Genomic DNA, 16,071 nt, shown 5'->3' on the forward strand with positions numbered 1-16,071 from the left:
ATTGTACATCTCTGGGCTCATAAAAGTTTGAAATATTGAGCACCTTGATTATTATCGGAACTTCTGATAGTTTACTACAACAGAAATACGACTCAAACTGTTTCACTGACTTTCAACAAGACAATCCCAGGTCCATTTAACACCTAGAATAGCACAAGCATTAAAACCACCAGATGAGTAGCATTGCAATATCCAGATGTGCTTATTACACGCATGTTAAAGCCCAAAAAATGAGCCCATTGAGCTGTTAAAAACAAATACCTTGGATGACTTGTTGTGGACACTTTCCTCCAATGGATATTGAAATCCAAGGCGACTGATGTCAAGTAACAGCCAAACAAAAGTTGTGCAATCCAGTTCACAATGAAACCGGAACTGAATTAAACACTGCTATTCACGATGTTATGAATCAATCAAAGGTCAAGCATCCCATGAAGATACTGATGCAGCATAATTAATGCAGATATGCCCACACCATGTCCAAACTAGCAAACCACAATTTCAATCAAATTGTTTTCTGCAAACATTTGTTACGTGCATTTTATAATCACAGCGGTAAAACCAGGAAACAGTAATGACTAAACCCAAACAGAAATTGATCCAAAGAATCACTTCCAAAAAAGGACTTGTTTCAGTGTTTGTAGGTTTTCAACAATTCATCTTTCAAGGTATTAACAAGTTTATGAAACAACATTGCAGTGATAGTCCAGAGATTTACTTTCAAGTCACAAGAATGAATGAACAAATCAGGAGCAATTTAAGCAGCAGGAAGTCAACAACTGATGAAACTCAATCTCCAAATCCTTCCGATGCAGGTGATACCAGATCGGAGCAAAGCGCTAAGAAAGACACTGATATTGAGAGGCATGCATGGATATATCATGTCAGAGCACAACCTTTCACAGATGTTTCCTCTATTATATGACTTGATAATACACTTTAGCATTAAACACAATTCAAGGCCAATTGCACAGAAATCTGTGACTGTGTCTGACTATATCTCAGTCAAAGAGAAACATGCGTGCTTCAGGTGATGAGTACTTTGCATTCATAATTAATTAATTTGAGTATTCCTACCTCAGAACAATCTTCTACGTCTCCAAACACATCAGCAAAGTCTGTTGGGCTTTTCCTCAGAGTCTGGTCAGCAGGCAGTGTGTTGTCATTGTATGACGTCACAAACTTGAAGTCACTGGTTCTAGATCCTGTTGTCAGGTATGCGTCATAATTGTAAGCGCTGCGTAAAGTTCCTGTGCCGTCAACGTCTGCGTAATTAGGAGGCAGGTAAGCGCCGGGGATGGCGACTGCTCCATCAAACAACAGTCTGGGCTTTCTCCTGCGACAGAACCTCACACCGAGGATGATGATGATGAAGGTCAGAAAGAAGGTGGACACACACACCAGAGCGATGATCAGATAAGACGTCAGTTTGGAATCCTTCTCGTCATAAGAAATGTCCTTCAGTTCTGGCACCTCAGCCAAGTTATCAGAAATCAGTAAATACATGGAGCAGGTGGCGGAGAGAGAGGGCTGTCCGTTATCTTTCACTGACACGATAAGGTTCTGTTTCATGCCGTCAGATTCTGAAATGTCCCGCTGGGTCCTGATCTCTCCGTTGTGGAGGCCAATAGTGAAAAGTCCCGGATCCGTGGATTTGACTATATGATAGGACAGCCAGGCGTTCTGTCCGGAGTCCGCGTCCACCGCTATCACTTTGGACACCACAGAGCCTCCGTTTGCAGCTTTGGGGACCAGCTCGGTCATGAACGAGCTGCCCTCCGGGGCGGGGTACAGGATCTGAGGACAGTTGTCATTCACATCCGATATGAACACACTGACGGTCACGTTGCTGCTGAGCGGAGGAGAACCGTTGTCTCTGGCCGTCACGTGGACTTTAAAACTCCTCAGCTGTTCATGATCAAACGACCTCACAGCGTGGATCACCCCCGTGTCTCCGTTAACGGATACGTAGGAGGACACCGGGGCACCGTTCACCTCACCGGCTAGCACAGAATAAATGACGGTACCGTTCTGTCTCCAGTCGGGGTCTCGAGCAGTAACGGAACATAAAGTGGAGCCAGGTTTGTTATTTTCACTCACATATGCGCTGTAGGACTGTTCCTCAAACACAGGTGGGTTGTCGTTGATGTCTGCTACAGATAACTGGACACTTTTAGAGGAGGACAGAGGTGGAGAGCCCTCGTCAGTGGCAGTGATTGTAATGTTGTAATCAGACACTACTTCACGGTCCAGTTGTCCTGTGGTCACCAGAGAATAATAGTTTTTAATGGACGGAACCAACTTGAAAGGGACGTTCTGCTGAATAGAACAGCGGACCTGTCGGTTATTCTCAGAGTCTCTGTCCTGCACGTTAACCACGCCCACCTCTGTACCAGGTGACACGTTCTCAGGTACGGGATTGGTCAGTGACTTCAGGTTAATAACAGGTTCATTGTCATTTATATCAGTGATATCAATAATTAGAGTTGAGTATGACACTAATCCCAAACCATCTTTTGCGCTTATCTGCATTTCATATGACGATTCTTTCTCATAATCAATAGTTCCAGATACTCTCACCTCTCCTGATTTAGAATCCAAGGAAAACAAGTTACTTTCATCAAAGACATGATCAAAGCCGAAGGTAATTTCACTGTTCACTCCCTCATCTTCATCAGTAGCACTGACTGTAATCACCAACGTCTCCAGAGGAGAGTTTTCAGGCAGACTGGCTTTATAGACCGTCTGACCAAACACTGGAACATTATCGTTAGCATCCAGCACAGTGACGTGTATGACTACAGTACCTGATCTCTGAGGAGAGCCGCCATCAAATGCTGTAAGCAGTAACATAAGCTCTTTGTTGTCCTCTCTATCCAATTCTTTATTTAACACTAATTCACAGTGTTTTCGTCCAGCTGCTTTCGTATTTACGTTTAATTTGAAATGATCATTCTGCTGCAGTGAGTAGCCCTGAACAGAATTATCTCCGATGTCCGCATCGTGCGCCTCACCAAGAAGAAAACGCGCACCCTTATCAGCAGATTCCTGAATCTCAATTCTCAGGGATTCCTCTTTAAACTGCGGTGAATTATCGTTGATGTCCTGAACGCGGATATTAATGCGGTGCAGTTCTAAAGGATTTTCCAACACAAGTTCCTGCTTTAAAACACACGAAGCCTTTTTTGAACAAAGCGCTTCTCTGTCAATCCTCTCTTGAACGATCAAGTCTCCGGTGTTGAGCTGCACAGCGCAGTAATTAACACCGTTATCCTCCGTGTCGATGCGGGCCTTGCGAGCAGAAAGTCTGGACAAATCAAGTCCCAGATCCTTGGCGATATTTCCAATTACAGATCCACGTTTCATCTCCTCTGGCATCGAGTAGCTGACATCTCCGCATACGGGGTGGAGGACGAGAAAAATAGACGCGAGGCCGCAGAGCAGCGCAAATCTGTAATATTCCATTGTTCCTGGGAGACCGACCATACACGCATGAAAACTATAAAATATAACAATTACCAGTGGTTCCTTCCATTCAACCAAAAATGTGAGACTGCAGTTCTTCACGAAGACGTTATTGTCTGCTGCAGTTCAGTGGGAGAGCCCGCACCTCAATTCGTTGAGATAAAAGGGTGAGCATAACCCGTCCTCTCGTTTATTGGTACACACTGACACCATGAGTATTTCATAAGGTACAACAAGGACATGTTTGGCACGATATTTAAAAATTGTAGACCGATGTGTTTATCTTAATATGTCAGGAAAAAAAAAAGATTTCATTAATTATTTTGAATTTTGTTATTGTGACTGTTGTGTAGAGATACAATTGAACGGTGATGCAAGCATTTAAAGAAATAAGTAGAATTATTCATTTGTCGTCAGTACGTGTTGAGAATGGCTATTTAATTAATTTAAATACTATAAAATTATAATTCAAATATTATATTAATTCAAAATGATGATTAGAAAACGAAAACAAGGCTTGTTTGTTTTTAAAGGGAAAATATTGTTTGTTAATTAGCATTACAAGATGGCTAAGGAGTGAACCTTGCATGGCGCAACATGCTGCCGCTGCTCGCCGGTAACCTTTTTATTTATTTCACTGGAATACGTTTACGATCTCCCGGCACTACAGTCTGTGTGGTCGTTAACCAGCGTTAACCAGCGTTAAGCAGCGTTAACCAGCGTTAACCAGCGTTAACCAGCGTTAAGCAGCGTTAACCAGCGTTAACCAGCGTTACTGTCCTGTTCACCTGCAGTGACGGGCTTACTCCAATACTCGGCTGCTGACCTGCTCCGGCTGCGCTGTCACCTGCCTGGACCTGCGGCCAGCGGCACCCCGCCTCCACCCGGACGTCACCTTCCAGCCCCGCCGGCGATGCATCCACCATAACAGCTCAACAGCAATACAGTCCATCTGGTCCAGTCCCCGACGCCCTCCACGCTCCACCAGCCGGCGTGTTGGCCACAGCGTGTTAGCCCGCCGAGCTCGGTGGGCGAGGCCACCACGACGCACTCAACTTTCTTCGCTCTGCTCAACATCCGCGCACTGACGAGCAAGGGGACATCTCATCCAGGACCTCCGCACCGACCGTAAACTAGACTGTCTCTGTTTAACCGAGACATGGAAACAGCTGAATGAATCCACACTCCGAATGCGTTGATTTGCATACGTCAACCAACCCCGTGGCTACGGTCGAGGAGGATGTCTCGCGATAATTCACCGAATTGCCTCTGCCTATTCCTTTTTTGGTTGTGATATATATTTTGTTTTGTTTAAGTTATATATTTGTTTGTCTCAATCTGACAACCAAAATAAAAAAAACTAATCAAGTGGAAAGTCTCTCCGGTGTCTGAAACTGTGCATGTCTTCAGCTCGTTTGAATCCATTCTCTGCGAGTTGTCTGGTCCCACTCCAACCATCATTGTCTACCGTCCCCCTAAAGTCAATAGTGGTTTGTTGCTTTCCTCACCATCTCCTCTCTCTCAATATCCACATGGACAATATTAACCTGCCTCTCACCAAAGACTTCATGTTGGTAGAGTGGGTCGTCCAGTGATCAGAGAGTCGGTGGTTTGAATCCCAGCTCTGACGGTCTGCATGTCGAAGTGTCCTTGGGCAAGACACTGAAATTACTCCCAGTGGGTCTGGCAGCACCTTGCATGGCAGCAGTCGCCCACTGCAGTGTGAATGTGTGTGTGAATGGGTGAATGTGAGGCCTCATGTAAAGCGCTTTGAGCACCGCGAAGCGGTGGAAAAAGCGCTATATAAGTGCAGTCCATTTACCATGTCTTGCTTAGATCATTTTGGATGTCAGCAGCACACTACTATTCCCACACACTCCAAAGGACACATTTGGACCAATAATTTGTTGCTCTGGTGTCACCCCTCTCAACATTACTGATGTACTATCCACAAGTGCATCACTTTATCATAACATTTAAAGTGAAACTCACTCTCTCCATCTCTTAGCCACCCCGTCTCATTTCATTCAGGAATATAAAGAACATTAACTCTGCCACTCTCACTTCAGTATTCACTCCTCCTGCATCCCAGACATCTCCAATCCATCCACTCCTGATGATCTGGTCTCTCATTAAAACACTGGACTCCATAATATTCTCAATTATCTTGCTCCGTTAAAAACCAGATCTGTTTCTTCAAACTTGTCCTAAACTTCCAGTTGACTTTATTGAACACAAGAACCAACATGACCTGGATATCTCAAAATATTCTCAGATATATCTAAAACTGCATCAACAAAAAAGTATAACAATAAGATCATAAAAACAAGAAAGTTAACCTGGGAAAGAGAACACATACGAGCAGTAGACACAATCAGTTCCAGATCGATCGCTGAGTAGGCTCAGCTGGAATTTAATGATATAATGTATTTCCTACCTCAGGAGAACTGTCACGACCTCCAAACACATCAGCAAAGTCTGTTGGGCTTTTCCTCAGAGTCTGGTCAGCAGGCAGTGTGTTGTCATTGTATGACGTCACAAACTTGAAGTCACTGGTTCTCGATCCCGTTGTCAGGTATGCGTCATAATTGTAAGCGCTGCGTAAAGTTCCTGTGCCGTCAACGTCTGCGTAATTAGGAGGCAGATAAGCGCCGGGGATGGCGACTGCTCCATCAAACAACAGTCTGGGCTTTCTCCTGCGACAGAACCTCACACCCAGGATGATGATGATGAAGGTCAGAAAGAAGGTGGACACACACACCAGAGCGATGATCAGATAAGATGTCAGTTTGGAATCCTTCTCGTCATAAGAAATGTCCTTCAGTTCTGGCACCTCAGCCAAGTTATCAGAAATCAGTAAATACATGGAGCAGGTGGCGGAGAGAGAGGGCTGTCCGTTATCTTTCACTGACACGATAAGATTCTGTTTCATGCTGTCAGATTCTGAAATGTCCCGCTGGGTCCTGATCTCTCCGTTGTGGAGGCCAATAGTGAAAAGTCCCGGATCCGTGGATTTGACTATATGATAGGACAGCCAGGCGTTCTGTCCGGAGTCCGCGTCCACCGCTATCACTTTGGACACCACAGAGCCTCCGTTTGCAGCTTTGGGGACCAGCTCGGTCATGAACGAGCTGCCCTCCGGGGCGGGGTACAGGATCTGAGGACAGTTGTCATTCACATCCGATATGAACACACTGACGGTCACGTTGCTGCTGAGCGGAGGAGAACCGTTGTCTCTGGCCGTCACGTGGACTTTAAAACTCCTTAGCTGTTCATGATCAAACGACCTCACAGCATGGATCACCCCCGTGTCTCCGTTAACGGATACGTAGGAGGACACCGGGGCACCGTTCACCTCACCGGCTAACACAGAATAAATGACGGTACCGTTCTGTCTCCAGTCGGGGTCTCGAGCAGTAACGGAACATAAAGTGGAGCCAGGTTTGTTATTTTCACTCACATATGCGCTGTAGGACTGTTCCTCAAACACAGGTGGGTTGTCGTTGATGTCTGCTACAGATAACTGGACACTTTTAGAGGAGGACAGAGGTGGAGAGCCCTCGTCAGTGGCAGTGATTGTAATGTTGTAATCAGACACTACTTCACGGTCCAGTTGTCCTGTGGTCACCAGAGAATAATAGTTTTTAATGGACGGAACCAACTTGAAAGGGACGTTCTGCTGAATAGAACAGCGGACCTGTCGGTTATTCTCAGAGTCTCTATCCTGCACGTTAACCACGCCCACCTCTGTACCAGGTGACGCGTTCTCAGGTACGGGATTGGTCAGGGATTTTACATTTATCACCGGTGCGTTGTCGTTCATATCAGTGATGTCAATGGTCACCTTTGCTTCTGACGAGAGACCGTAACCATCTTTAGCTTCAACAAACAATTCGTAACTGTTTCCCTCTTCATAATCTATGCCACCTCTCACACTGATTTCTCCAGTTTTCTCATTTAATGAAAAACGCTCTTGTGATTTTTCAGAGATTCGACTAAATTCATATGTCACGTCTCCATTGACGCCTTCGTCTGCATCTGATGCACTTACTGTAATAACAGGGGTATTTATCGGGGAGTTCTCTGCCAACGTGGCTGTATAGACTGCCGCAGAGAAGACTGGGGCGTTATCATTAGCATCGAGGACAATGACGTGTATGACTACAGTCCCGGATCTCCGAGGCGAACCTCCATCCACAGCTGTCAGTAATAATTTTATATCCTGTTTCTCCTCTCGGTCTAATTCCTTGTCTAAAACCAAATCTCCATATTTGGTGCCTGCACTTGTCGTCTGAATACTGAACACAAAGTGAGGGTTTTCTTCCAAAATATACGTCTCAACGGAATTCGTTCCTACGTCAGCATCGTGTGCTGCGTTAATGCGATACCTTGCTCCTTTTAATGCCAACTCGCTGATCTCCAGTTTCATCACATCTTTTTGGAAAATCGGAGCATTGTCGTTTACATCTTGCACTTGCAGGGACAATCGGTGTAACTCCAAAGGCTTCTCTAGTAGGAGGTCGAATTTGAGAACACACGAGGGTTTTTCTCCACAGTGCTCCTCTCGGTCTATTCTTTCCGCAACGACAAAATCACCGCTTTGAAGGTTGATCTCGCAGTATTGTCTGTCGTTACCTTCCACATCTACCCGCGCTTTACGAGAAGACAGTCTGCCCAGCTCCAGCCCGAGATCCTTGGCGATGTTTCCAATCACAGATCCGCGTTTGAGCTCCTCCATTACCGAGTAACTCAGGTCTCCGTGTGCGTAAAGCACCACGATAAAGAAAAAGACACAGCCCCGAAGGACGCCGCTTCCAAACATGGCTCTCAGTATTGAATTGCGTCCTTGGCGATTTTAAAATATATATTCCCACGTATGGAACAGACGCTTTTCGAATTGTGGATGACGTGAATGCTATTTTTTTTCCATCGGCGTGGAATATATGCGGAAAACAAGGGCGGTATAATGGTTGCGCTGCAAAAATGGCTGCATGGACATTTTACTCCTTCGCTGGTCTATAGTGACACCCGCTGTAAATAATACGATACAGCAGTTATACTGAAGTTCTGAAAGTTTTATTTTTTTAGGGATACGTTGCCGAAATGTCAAAATAGCAACATGTTATATGATGTAATAATTAGCTCATTGTATAGCTATAACGTCTCTCTCTCTCTCTCTCTCTCTCTCTCGCTCTCTCTCGTAAAAGGAATGTTCGAAATGTATTCATGAAATAAGTAAAAAGCTCCCCTTCATCAAAACTTCGATACGAAAATGCTTTTGTTATACGGGAATCATTCCAATCTAACCAATCAGCGACTGATCACGAGAATGGCTTCAATATTACACAGCTAACATTTAGCGAATTATTTAATTGTTTTGCTTTTAAAAAACATTAAATCAAAGTATATGTATGATTCAGAGTTCGAATGTTAGATATGAAACATGCTCTTTTCTTGAAAGTAAATTCTTACATCGAACAAAAATCTAAAACGGTTGTTTCAACTGATAGACAGGACGAATAAAAGTGTCAGCATCGACACATGAAAAGAGAAAGCTGAGAATCAGCACCAAGGACAGAGACATGAGAAACAAACGGCACCTCAGGATACAGCGAAACATGCTGCTGTAAACGGTAAAAAAAAAAAAAAAAAGAAACACGGACGAGAGAAGTTTCTCCTCCGGTATCGGCACAACTCTAGAAGATAGGATTTGCATACATGATAGGAAATAGTCATCTGAACAATGGAAGGATAGGAAGTGTGTCAAATTAGAACATTTGAAGCTTTCAACGGGTGAACAATGAATGGAAATTATATCAATGTAAGTGAAATTCAGGCAATTCATCTCAAAGCGATATTGCATTGGCTCTATCGTAAAATAATTTAAAGCAGAGTGTATCATATTTGATACAATCGGCCTTTCAGGATGTTGAAACTTTGAAATCGGAATAATTATTATTTTCTCATTATAATGACGCGTTCAGACGCATCTGAACTTTCGATGCGAACAAATTCCAGATTTAGCCCAAATTATAAAAATGAAAGCACAATTTGATGATTATTTTTTTGACAAAGTTTTCAGAGGGTTTCACGAAGACCTGATTTTATAAAAACAAGATTTTCGTGGCAATCGTTTCATGTCTCAGGCTCCTTAAAGGGTTAAATTAAAAATTGCACTTGTTCCTACCTCAGGCGATCCATCACCACCTCCAAACACATCAGCAAAGTCTGTTGGGCTTTTCCTCAGAGTCTGGTCAGCAGGCAGTGTGTTGTCATTGTATGACGTCACAAACTTGAAGTCACTGGTTCTCGATCCTGTTGTCAGGTATGCGTCATAATTGTAAGCGCTGCGTAAAGTTCCTGTGCCGTCAACGTCTGCGTAATTAGGAGGCAGATACGCGCCGGGGATGGCGACTGCTCCATCAAACAACAGTCTGGGCTTTCTCCTGTGACAGAACCTCACACCCAGGATGATGATGATGAAGGTCAGAAAGAAGGTGGACACACACACCAGAGCGATGATCAGATAAGACGTCAGTTTGGAATCATTCTCGTCATAAGAAATGTCCTTCAGTTCTGGCACCTCAGCCAAGTTATCAGAAATCAGTAAATACATGGAGCAGGTGGCGGAGAGAGAGGGCTGTCCGTTATCTTTCACTGACACGATAAGGTTCTGTTTCATGCCGTCAGATTCTGAAATGTCCCGCTGGGTCCTGATCTCTCCGTTGTGGAGGCCAATAGTGAAAAGTCCCGGATCCGTGGATTTGACTATATGATAGGACAGCCAGGCGTTCTGTCCGGAGTCCGCGTCCACCGCTATCACTTTGGACACCACAGAGCCTCCGTTTGCAGCTTTGGGGACCAGCTCGGTCATGAACGAGCTGCCCTCCGGGGCGGGGTACAGGATCTGAGGACAGTTGTCATTCACATCCGATATGAACACACTGACGGTCACGTTGCTGCTGAGCGGAGGAGAACCGTTGTCTCTGGCCGTCACGTGGACTTTAAAACTCCTCAGCTGTTCATGATCAAACGACCTCACAGCGTGGATCACCCCCGTGTCTCCGTTAACGGATACGTAGGAGGACACCGGGGCACCGTTCACCTCACCGGCTAACACTGAATAAATGACGGTACCGTTCTGCCTCCAGTCGGGGTCTCGAGCAGTAACGGAACATAAAGTGGAGCCAGGTTTGTTATTTTCACTCACATATGCGCTGTAGGACTGTTCCTCAAACACAGGTGGGTTGTCGTTGATGTCTGCTACAGATAACTGGACACTTTTAGAGGAGGACAGAGGTGGAGAGCCCTCGTCAGTGGCAGTGATTGTAATGTTGTAATCAGACACTACTTCACGGTCCAGTTGTCCTGTGGTCACCAGAGAATAATAGTTTTTAATGGACGGAACCAACTTGAAAGGGACGTTCTGCTGAATAGAACAGCGGACCTGTCGGTTGTTCTCAGAGTCTCTATCCTGCACGTTAACCACGCCCACCTCTGTACCAGGTGACGCATTCTCAGGTACGGGATTGGTCAGGGATTTTACATTTATCACCGGTGCGTTGTCGTTCATATCAGTGATGTCAATGGTCACCTTTGCTTCTGACGAGAGACCGTAACCATCTTTAGCTTCAACAAACAATTCATAACTGTTTCCTTCTTCATAATCTATGCCACCTCTCACACTGATTTCTCCAGTTTTCTCATTTAATGAAAAACGCTTTTGTGATTTTTCAGAGATTCGACTAAATTCATATATGACGTCTCCATTGACGCCTTCGTCTGCATCTGATGCACTTACTGTAATAACAGGGGTATTTATCGGGGAGTTCTCTGCTAACGTGGCTGTATAGACTGCCGCAGAGAAGACTGGGGCGTTATCATTAGCATCGAGGACAATGACGTGTATGACTACAGTCCCGGATCTCCGAGGCGAACCTCCATCCACAGCTGTCAGTAATAATTTTATATCCTGTTTCTCCTCTCGGTCTAATTCCTTGTCTAAAACCAAATCTCCATATTTGGTGCCTGCACTTGTCGTCTGAATACTGAATACAAAGTGAGGGTTTTCTTCCAAAATATACGTCTCAACGGAATTCGTTCCTACGTCAGCATCGTGTGCTGCGTTAATGCGATACCTTGCTCCTTTTAATGCCGACTCTTGGATCTCCAGTTTCAACACATCTTTTTGGAAAATCGGAGCATTGTCGTTTACATCTTGCACTTGCAGGGACAATCGGTGTAACTCCAAAGGCTTCTCTAGTAGGAGGTCGAATTTGAGAACACACGAGGGTTTTTCTCCACAGTGCTCCTCTCGGTCTATTCTTTCCGCAACGACAAAATCACCGCTTTGAAGGTTGATCTCGCAGTATTGTCTGTCGTTACCTTCCACATCTACCCGAGCTTTACGAGAAGACAGTCTGCCCAGCTCCAGCCCGAGATCCTTGGCGATGTTTCCAATCACAGATCCGCGTTTGAGCTCCTCCATTACCGAGTAACTCAGGTCTCCGTGTGCGTAAAGCACCACGATAAAGAAAAAGACACAGCCCCGAAGGACGCCGCTTCCAAACATGGCTCTCAGTATTGAATTGCGTCCTTGGCGATTTTAAAATATATATTCCCACGTATGGAACAGACGCTTTTCGGATTGTGGATGACGTGAATGCTATTTTTTTCCATCGGCGTGGAATATATGCGGAAAACAAGGGCGGTATAATGGTTGCGCTGCAAAAATGGCTGCATGGACATTTTACTCCTTCGCTGGTCTATAGTGACACCCGCTGTAAATAATACGATACAGCAGTTACACTGAAGTTCTGAAAGTTTTATTTTTTTAGGGATACGTTGCCGAAATGTCAAAATAGCAACATGTTATATGATGTAATAATTAGCTCATTGTATAGCTATAACGTCTCTCTCTCTCTCTCTCTCTCTCTCTCTCTCTCTCTCTCGCTCTCTCTCGTAAAAGGAATGTTCGAAATGTATTCATGAAATAAGTAAAAAGCTCCCCTTCATCAAAACTTCGATACGAAAATGCTTTTGTTATACGGGAATCATTCCAATCTAACCAATCAGCGACTGATCACGAGAATGGCTTCAATATTACACAGCTAACATTTAGCGAATTATTTAATTGTTTTGCTTTTAAAAAACATTAAATCAAAGTATATGTATGATTCAGAGTTCGAATGTTAGATATGAAACATGCTCTTTTCTTGAAAGTAAATTCTTACATCGAACAAAAATGTAAAACGGTTGTTTCAACTGATAGACAGGACGAATAAAAGTGTCAGCATCGACACATGAAAAGAGAAAGCTGAGAATCAGCACCAAGGACAGAGATATGAGAAACAAACGGCACCTCAGCGAAACATGCTGCTGTAAACGGTAAAAAAAAAAAAAAAAAAAGAAACACGGACGAGAGAAGTTTCTCCTCCGGTATCGGCACAACTCTAGAAGATAGGATTTGCATACATGATAGGAAATAGTCATCTGAACAATGGAAGGATAGGAAGTGTGTCAAATTAGAACATTTGAAGCTTTCAACGGGTGAACAATGAATGGAAATTATATCAATGTAAGTGAAATTCAGGCAATTCATCTCAAAGCGATATTGCATTGGCTCTATCGTAAAATAATTTAAAGCAGAGTGTATCATATTTGATACAATCGGCCTTTCAGGATGTTGAAACTTTGAAATCGGAATAATTATTATTTTCTCATTATTATGACGCGTTCAGACGCATCTGAACTTTCGATGCGAACAAATTCAGATTTAGCCCAAATTATAAAAATGAAAGCACAATTTGATGATTATTTTTTTGACAAAGTTTTCAGAGGGTTTCACGAAGACCTGATTTTATAAAAACAAGATTTTCGTGGCAATCGTTTCATGTCTCAGGCTCCTTAAAGGGTTAAATTAAAAATTGCACTTGTTCCTACCTCAGGCGATCCATCACCATCTCCGAATACATCAGCAAAGTCTGTTGGACTTTTCCTCAGAGTCTGGTCAGCAGGCAGTGTGTTGTCATTGTATGACGTCACAAACTTGAAGTCACTGGTTCTCGATCCTGTTGTCAGGTATGCGTCATAATTGTAAGCGCTGCGTAAAGTTCCTGTGCCGTCAACGTCTGCGTAATTAGGAGGGAGGTAAGCGCCGGGGATGGCGACTGCTCCATCAAACAACAGTCTGGGCTTTCTCCTGTGACAGAACCTCACACCCAGGATGATGATGATGAAGGTCAGAAAGAAGGTGGACACACACACCAGAGCGATGATCAGATAAGACGTCAGTTTGGAATCCTTCTCATCATAAGAAATGTCCTTCAGTTCTGGCACCTCAGCCAAGTTATCAGAAATCAGTAAATACATGGAGCAGGTGGCGGAGAGAGAGGGCTGTCCGTTATCTTTCACTGACACGATAAGGTTCTGTTTCATGCTGTCAGATTCAAAAATGTCCCGCTGGGTCCTGATCTCTCCGTTGTGGAGGCCAATAGTGAAAAGTCCCGGATCCGTGGATTTGACTATATGATAGGACAGCCAGGCGTTCTGTCCGGAGTCCGCGTCCACCGCTATCACTTTGGACACCACAGAGCCTCCGTTTGCAGCTTTGGGGACCAGCTCGGTCATGAACGAGCTGCCCTCCGGGGCGGGGTACAGGATCTGAGGACAGTTGTCATTCACATCCGATATGAACACACTGACGGTCACGTTGCTGCTGAGCGGAGGAGAACCGTTGTCTCTGGCCGTCACGTGGACGTTAAAACTCCTCAGCTGTTCATAATCAAACGACCTCACAGCGTGGATCACCCCCGTGTCTCCGTTAACGGATACGTAGGAGGACACCGGGGCACCGTTCACCTCACCGGCTAACACAGAATAAATGACGGTACCGTTCTGTCTCCAGTCGGGGTCTCGAGCAGTAACGGAACATAAAGTGGAGCCAGGTTTGTTATTTTCACTCACATATGCGCTGTAGGACTGTTCCTCAAACACAGGTGGGTTGTCGTTGATGTCTGCTACAGATAACTGGACACTTTTAGAGGAGGACAGAGGTGGAGAGCCCTCGTCAGTGGCAGTGATTGTAATGTTGTAATCAGACACTACTTCACGGTCCAGTTGTCCTGTGGTCACCAGAGAATAATAGTTTTTAATGGACGGAACCAACTTGAAAGGGACGTTCTGCTGAATAGAACAGCGGACCTGTCGGTTATTCTCAGAGTCTCTGTCCTGCACGTTAACGATGCCCACCTCTGTACCAGGTGACACGTCCTCAGGTACGGGATTGGTCAGTGATTTTAGGTGAATCACCGGGGCGTTGTCGTTTACATCAGTCACGTCTATGATCACTTTGGCATAGGATGTTAAACCCAAACCATCTTTTGCAGTTACACGTAGTTCAAATGATGACGCCGTTTCAAAATCAACGGTGGTGGCCAATTGTATTTCCCCCGTCTTATGGTCAATTGTAAACTTTGACTTTACATCTTCTGATATGTGTCCAAAATCGTAAATCACGTCTCCATTCAGTCCCTCGTCGGCGTCAGTAGCATTGACTGTTAATACCACTGTATCTATTGGAGAGTTCTCAGGCAGACTGGCTTTATAGACGGCCTGGCTGAACACCGGGACGTTATCGTTAGCATCCAGCACGGTGACGTGTATGACTACAGTACCTGATCTCCGAGGAGAGCCGCCATCCACAGCTGTGAGAAGCAGATTGATTTCCTTCACGTTTTCGCGGTCGAGCTCTTTGTTCAGCAGAAGCTCCACAGAATTCGTCCCGACGCCCAGAATAAAGTTATCATTACTCTGTAGGTTGTACGTCTGGACGGAATATTTGCCGATATCTGCGTCATGCGCCTCTTCCATTGGGAAACGGGCGCCTTTGTCAGCCAACTCGCTGATATCTATATTCATTAATTCTTTTTTAAACCGAGGAGAGTTGTCGTTTACATCCTGAATATGCAGATTAATTCGGTGCAATTCTAATGGGCTCTCTAACATGAGTTCCTGCTTTAAGACGCATGCTGCTTTGTCTCCACAGAGGCCTTCTCTGTCAATCCTTTCGGCTGCAGTCAGATCCCCGTTATAGAGGTTCAAGTCACAAAAACGGTTGCCGCCTCCTTCGGTGTCGATGCGGGCCTTTCGAGCCGATAGTTGGCTTGTTTCAAGACCCAGAGCTTTGGCGATATTTCCGATCACTGATCCGCGTTTCATCTCCTCTGGGAAAGAAAAGCTAATATCCCCTCTCGCACGGTGAAAAGAGAAGAGCATCGAAAAAAGCGCACAGCTGTGCAGGAATCTTGGGATGGTCATGCTGATGCCGGTGCATGTGAAAGGGTCCAGCTTTGCTTAGTCCTTTATAAGTGGAGCGAAACAAATGAACGGCTTAAGAAAAAAAATTAACCCGATTCAAACAGATTTCTGCCTCTCTCGTCAACCGCAGCACCTTCGGTCAAATTATGCGTCGACGAATGTGGGTTGATGTCGAGACACGGTCTGTAACATCTGGTGCATGGCGACATCATGAGTTTCTTTCAGAAACTGCATTCTTCACTCATAAAACTGTACAATTTGTACAGTTAAGAATAAGACATATTTGGA

At 44.7% G+C, this 16,071-nt stretch overlaps 2 protein-coding genes across 2 annotated transcripts; both read right to left on the reverse strand.

Moving 5' to 3' along the window:
- Window positions 1–1,026: 1,026 nt before the first annotated feature.
- Window positions 1,027–12,037, reverse strand: LOC137914215 (uncharacterized). Its single transcript, XM_068757820.1, has 3 exons — window positions 9,673–12,037; window positions 5,903–8,310; window positions 1,027–3,528 (listed from the first exon to the last, which is right to left on the reverse strand). The coding sequence occupies exons 1-3, from the start codon at window positions 12,035–12,037 to the stop codon at window positions 1,027–1,029; spliced, it is 7,275 nt and encodes a 2,424-aa protein (XP_068613921.1).
- A 717-nt stretch (window positions 12,038–12,754) lies between these two features.
- On the reverse strand, window positions 12,755–15,783 carry LOC137914216 (protocadherin gamma-A9-like). The gene is made up of 2 exons (XM_068757821.1): window positions 13,408–15,783; window positions 12,755–12,781 (listed from the first exon to the last, which is right to left on the reverse strand). Exons 1-2 carry the CDS (start codon window positions 15,781–15,783, stop codon window positions 12,755–12,757), a joined length of 2,403 nt encoding a protein of 800 aa, XP_068613922.1.
- Between the last annotated feature and the right edge of the window lie 288 nt (window positions 15,784–16,071).

The sequence above is a fragment of the Brachionichthys hirsutus genome, unplaced genomic scaffold (assembly GCF_040956055.1).
Source record: "Brachionichthys hirsutus isolate HB-005 unplaced genomic scaffold, CSIRO-AGI_Bhir_v1 contig_1476, whole genome shotgun sequence".
NCBI classification, from domain to species: Eukaryota; Metazoa; Chordata; class Actinopteri; order Lophiiformes; family Brachionichthyidae; genus Brachionichthys; species Brachionichthys hirsutus.